Consider the following 6,278-nt stretch of genomic DNA (forward strand, 5'->3'; position numbering starts at 1 on the left):
TAATTGTGTTGGACACTAACCCTGTTTCCTTCTCCTCACTTTTCAGGATTGTGAAACCATAGTGCTGATGTTTTGCCAAAAGTCATGACTAAAGCTTGAACAATAGAGGGAATATGCAAAAAGAAAATAGCAGGTTTTAAAAAGAGTTTTCAACAAAACACCATTAAACAGAAGTATCACAATGGAGGATGAGCTGCTGCCAATACAGCACTATATTCTGATTCAGAAAAATCTGCATTTCAGAGATAGTCAAAGCTATTACCTGTCTGCACAAAAAACAAATTTTCAGGTGCTGTCACTCAATCCACTCCCTGGATGAAGAAGTTACTTGATTACAAATTAATTTGTAAGTCACATTACAAAAGTGACTCTTTCATACCTGTTGGATGTACCTGCTTTTACTGACTAACAGCTGTTCCGCAGCTTGTTGAGTCTCAAAGCTGTATGCAGAAAAAGCCTACTAGGAAGTGCTGACATACACTGGGGGCCCTGGGCCTGCTGGCAAGCAAGGGGAGACTTGGCAGAGGCTATAGCCCTCTAATTTAAAATCAGGCATAGAGGCTACAAAAGAATGTCCTAATTTGCACCAGCGATAGTCAGTGATTCCCAGTAGCCACCAGTCACTCCACTCCAGCACTGCTCAGCTCCACTGGAAAAGCAAACAAAATGATTCGTCTATATGATGAGTAAACTACATACAAGGACATGGGATCTGATCCAAGTTCAATCTGAGTGCCAAGGCACACTCAGCTGAGCTCTGAGCCCCCTTAGCTAACAGTTAAAACTAAAAGAAGAAACTCTTTGGGGTCAAAGTGAAACTATTTCAGATACACCCATGTGGGGCAGACAAAAGGGCAACAACAGCCTTGCTATGGCACTTGTTTATCTGACATGGTAAAAGAAATGCAGACTCACCAAGCTGCCAGCACATTAAAAGATCATTGCATGTAATTTAAATGTTTGGCTGGAATCCCCTGAGCCCCAGTAAAGAATCCCTGAGGAAGGGAAGATGCTCAGTTTGATGCATGTTAGGGAACTGAGGAGGGAGGGAACTGTGCCAGAGTGTTAGCACAACTGGAGGAATTGTTCTTGCTGAAGTCAGGTTACTCCAACTTGTCTGTTAGCCTCTGCCTAGCAGCACTATAATGATGCAAAATTGCAGCTGACAGATTGGTGCTGAGAGTTTGTCTCACTGAGCCTACTGCATGTGGATGGGCCATTATTTTTTCAATTTTGGTCTGTGAGGCCTGTTAACATACATTAGGCTTTTCCATATGGTGCTTTTTAGCCTGATGTTGAGGGCAGCTGCCTGGGCTGTCCCCACTTACATGCTCAGACGCTGGCTAATGAAAATGGATGATGGCCACAGCTCAGTTATGAGACACAGATGGACTAAATGTTTTTTTGCTTTGAAACATATTTTCATTTAAGAAAGTCTCCCCAGACAGTGAAGTTTTAATACTAGTATCACTGTAATATTCCTCCCTAATACATTGCAATCTTCAGACAGGCAAGGAATTCACAAGTTGCATATTTTCAGTTTAACTGGACCTGCAAGGCTACAGACCAATGTCCTGTTCTAGTGCTGCTGTTCTGCTGATGGCCTTGAGGTGTTCTCTTACATTGCCCTTCTCCCAGCTCACCTCTTCTACTCATACTGGAAGATCTTCAGTGTGACAAGCAGCATTTTTTGAGGCAGCTTAAAAGAAGGTCTGACAGGCTGCTAAATTAGCCTCAGCAGGACTGTACTGCCTCTTGCAACACAGATAGTAATGTTAAACCAAGCAACAGCTTTACTGTTATGAGAGCCTTGGTCAGACACAGGAAAGGAAGCCTCCACAGCCACACATGAGAACACATGACTGAGGGCACTGTGCAACAAGCATCAAAATCAGGGGTCATTTTCCCAGAAGGACTCCTCATTCTCCAATTTATTTTTCTTGATAGTAATATCTCTATTCCAAGGACAAACTTGTGCAAGTAGAGTCCAAATTGCAAAGAGTCAAACACTTCCACAGAGTTTGTAGGAAATAAAGTCTGTGGGAGCCATGGGTGTTTTAGGGCAAGTGTCCTGCATCCATTGTCAGTGTGAGTGACAGTCTGGTACAGTTTTGCAAACAGCATTTCACACACCTCCTAAGCTAACTTGCTCTTGGTGGGCAGCCTGGGACATCTCACACCCAATTCTACATAGACCAGACAGGACTCAGGTGTGGCCAGCCTGGCCACAGTGATCTGGGAAGCCACAGAGAATGAGCTCCCCTTTGCTGACTGCTCTGGTGGCTCATTTGTTCTGTGGTACGTGATCCAAGAGATGGAGTTCCTTTGAGCTCTGTGTCTGTGCTCCGCACTGGGAAGTTCTCAAGGCTCATGAAGCTGCCTCCAACTTTCTAAAGAGTTCCTCAGTATTTATGGTTTCTGTCCTTGTGCTAAGTATTTTCAAATAATTTGGAAATAATCCCCTTAATGCTACAGCAGTGACAATGACGTCTCATTTAACAGGCAGTTCATCTACCCAGATAGGTGAAGACTAGTTAAATATTTCTGAGGGACAGGGCAAAGGTCTGTATGTGCTTGTGTGAAAATGGGATGAGACTCAAGGAAATTATTCTCCTTGAATCTCTCAGCCTTCATTTAAAATTTCTCTTTTCGGTACCAGCTCTGGTTCATGGGCTGTCATTCAGAGGCTGGGAAGCTCTGCAGCCAGAACTGACCAGCTGTCTGAACAGGGCTTCCAGAACAGTAAACATATTAACCTATCTCTGTGCCTGCACAGATCCTGCAACCGATACGGGAGCTGACAATGATGGGCTGCTCTTTGCACATCACACCCTCATTGCCTGAGGCTGTGACTGGTCAGAGGTGGATGCACTCAGAACCAGGTGCAGAATTTGGACATAGTTGTATCTTGTGCCTCAGGAGAGACACTTCCTGGATTGTGAATACCCTCCTGCTTGCTTCCTGCAGGATCTTTGATACATGGGCTGGCACTTTGGCAAAGGTGAATCATCTCATGAAAACTGCTAGATAAATATAAATGGAAGCAATTACTTTTCTAAAAAGAAGAATATGGAGATAGAAATGTGTCACTTTCTCTTTGCAGAACTAATACTCAGTAACTTTCTATTTTATACCAAGCAATAACATAGGACTGAAAAAATGCAAACCTGTCTCTGAGCAGGTGTTTAAAGGGAGGTAGGACATTCCCTTCCCTCACTCCACGGGGGAGAATGTACCATCTTGCACAGCACCTGGGTCATACACTATTTAGAGAGTTTTTATACATACAATACCATTTTTATTCTGGAATAGAGCAGAAGGTCACCAGTGCTGTTTCTTCCCAATCATTCTGCTTCTAGCCCTCTCTGTCCCATGGAACAAGCTGCCTTCCAGCACTGGACAGCGCTCAGTTGTCCTTTTGGAAGAGCGATCATAAGGCACTTTCCAGCCTGCTGGCTCCCAGCAGTGGGTAAATTCATCAGTTCATGGATGAAGATGATCATTGTTTGCAAGCCAATATTTTAGAGCACAAAGACTGCTGTTTCCTCCCCATGCCTCTGGGCTCCTAAAGTACAAAACCATGGCTTTTTAGGCAGCTGCAGCTCTCTGTCTGTGCACCTGCACCTAAGCTGCTGGCAAGCAAGACACCTCTCGCCATGGGACTGATTGGACTCTGACTAGATTAGCAGCACATGTCCAAGGACAAAGGCAGAGCTCTCAAGAAATAAAGTGCTTTTAAGGAGATGTGTCCTGACCTATGAGTTTCACTCTGAGCAGGGGAGTCCCTGCACAGAGCCTTGTCCCAACTAGAAGGGTTAAAAGCTCTGTATAAAACATTATCACAGAAATACTCTCCCTTTCTCTGTTAATTAAGCTGCTGCCCACACTAAGTCCACTAACTAATGCAGACCAGTACACCCAGTGCTAGCTGAACAATCTCCTTTTATTTGAATATATAAATAAAGTCACAGTGAAACCAACCAGATCTGAGGACTAACAGTGACCAAATGTACCACATGTCTAAAGTGATGGATTCTAAAGCCATCATCCGAGTGACCAGATGTCTCCCAGACAATTTCTGGAATGTATGAGCCAGGAGCGGGAAGCATTTCACAATCATAAGTCATTGGCTTATTCCCCTCTTTCAAGAAGAGATTCAAATACACCAGACAAACACAGCCCCAGTGAAACACTTTTAAAAGCAAACTTTCCTAACTTTAGTGGCCTTACAAAAGAAAGTAGGCCTGACCTCAAGCCAAATTGAACAAAGCTGTAAAGATTGCTTGTCATTTATTTTTTTTTTGTTTTACACTAAACATTCATTGCTTTAAAACAAGAGTCCCCCAGGTCCCCAAGGTTCTGCCAGAACAGAAATTCCTCATTCCCAGCTGAATTCCCTGAGCCTAGGGAAAGAGTATGCTCTGTTACAGCTTATTCCCTTGTGCACTGTGGTCCTGCTAGACAGCAACCATCATCTAGCCCAGCCAGCCACTCAGGACTAAGGCACTCTTTGGGGAGGTGGAAGACATGCATTTGAATTGTTGATATTTCCTTCACCTTCCAAATGCTTCCTCTGAGACTTTCTATGATCCCAACATGATTTTCACAAGTAGGAAGTAGACATGCTGGAAGGTTTGAATCTAGATTCAAACAGCTCTCTCCAAAGCTTCTATCTTAAGGGACTGAAATGCTGGCATTTTTTCATCTGGCACATCCCTCCCTTGGCTGCAAAATGAGATACAAGTCTAAAAGAAAGAGCTGCATGAGCTCCAAGAGTGCTGGAGTTAGCAGAGAGGACCCCTTGGATCAGACACAGCTGTTACAGGAAGGCTCACACAGGCTCAGTACAGGCGTTACTGCTGTCCTTTGCGTGGAGTATGGCTGCTCCTCAGCATTCTGAGATACAAGCTGACAGCTCCTATAGCCTCTGCTTGTATTCCCAGATTTCTGGAAAAGGCTTCCTCACAGAAGCTGAGTAACAGTTTTGAGTAACAGTGAGCTGTTCTCCACTAGCTTACGTGACACAGGCTCTCTGACTCCCAGATATTCCCTGCTCTAAAGGCTGAGAGGTTATTATGAAATAAAAAGCAACTTTACCCACAGTAGCTATTATGCAGCAAGTGCTGACAGGTCCCACTTTGCTCTGTGTCTCTGGATAACCTCTGGATAGCCTTTTACCTACCTGCACTTTATCATCTACTGCCTTCATGGTAACTCCAACTGCAATTCCTTATGAATCCCTGAGGAAAAGTTACATCTCTTAAATCCTTGTTGATGCAGTAGAGAGAGCACCTTCTGATTCCCCATCTTCAGGCTTTTACAGCACACAGACCTTCACATTGCAGAGTCACCAAAAAGCACAAAATGCTAGCAGCCTGCCAGTCCTTCTGACCTAGTCTACAAAAACTACAGCTTTCTGCCAACTCCCTCTTGGTCCCTGGAATCCTTCTTGTCACTGAAAATTCACCTTGTCATATTCTCTCAAATCCCTGTAAGCTCCATCAGTGTTCAGCAAAGACAGGAGAAACGCACCGTGTCCGACATCCTCCCAATTCACCAAGCCATTTGTACCCAGGATGTCCTGTGTTGTACATGTCTTACCTGAAGCTACTGCAACATTCTGAATGGTCCAGGTAACAGCTCCTTTCACTGAATTTTCACAGAATATAAAAGCCATTTACAGCCTTGTCATGGAATTACTTTACCTTTAAGGGAGTTGGAGTTGCTGGGAAGAGCTTAGAGTCTTTTCTCCTGACCAATTATCGGTCATTGCTGAGAATTGACAGCAGTTTAGGCCATTGAAAAGTGGGATCAACTTGTGAACCCTACCTTAAAATGTAAAAGCAGAGCTCTCTGGGTTCTCTTTGTTTCCTGGCTGTGGAGGGTGGCGGAGCTCCAGGCCTCCCGTCCCTGCCCAGGCCATGGGGCCGGGCGGGGATGGGGCCGGGCCTGCCCCGTCTCCCGGCCGGGAGATGGGGGGGCCTGGGGAAGGTTTTCCCCGGGCCGGGCCGAGCCGATCTCTGGCTCGGCTGCAGGTTTTGCGGTAACTAATTCACTAGAAACTGCCCAGTGAAGAAAGAGAGAGGCCCTGGACTTGCAGCGGGTTAGAACAGCGACTACACGCTCTAGAGCAGCCATGAGGAACTTTCTATCGCAGACGGCTCTAGCTCCTGTTCGGCAGAGATCTCCGAACCATCTACAAAAGCCTGGGCAAGATGTTAACTCTTTCATTACCCAGATGAGACTTGCGGATTAATCTTTTTTATCCAGAGAGAGAG

The 6,278-nt window shown here is 45.1% G+C and overlaps 1 protein-coding gene across 5 annotated transcripts in view; it reads right to left on the reverse strand.

The window, feature by feature from the left end:
• MASP2 (MBL associated serine protease 2) overlaps positions 1–6,278 on the reverse strand; it is a 23,516-nt gene extending 17,238 nt beyond the window's left edge. For 2 of the 5 annotated variants that reach the window (XR_015278828.1, XM_086860879.1), the window contains exon 1: positions 5,830–6,177. Coding sequence is in view for 2 of the 5 variants with exons in the window: in XM_086860876.1 (XP_086717002.1) it covers positions 5,830–6,231 (402 nt within the window). In the remaining 3 variants the exon portion in view is untranslated. Of the gene's footprint in view, positions 1–5,829 lie in introns of all 5 variants that reach the window. The other 3 variants (XM_086860876.1, XM_086860877.1, XR_015278827.1) reach the window with 2 other exon arrangements.

The sequence above is a fragment of the Cyanistes caeruleus genome, chromosome 22 (genome assembly GCF_971803275.1).
Source record: "Cyanistes caeruleus chromosome 22, bCyaCae1.hap1.1, whole genome shotgun sequence".
NCBI classification, from domain to species: domain Eukaryota; kingdom Metazoa; phylum Chordata; class Aves; order Passeriformes; family Paridae; genus Cyanistes; species Cyanistes caeruleus.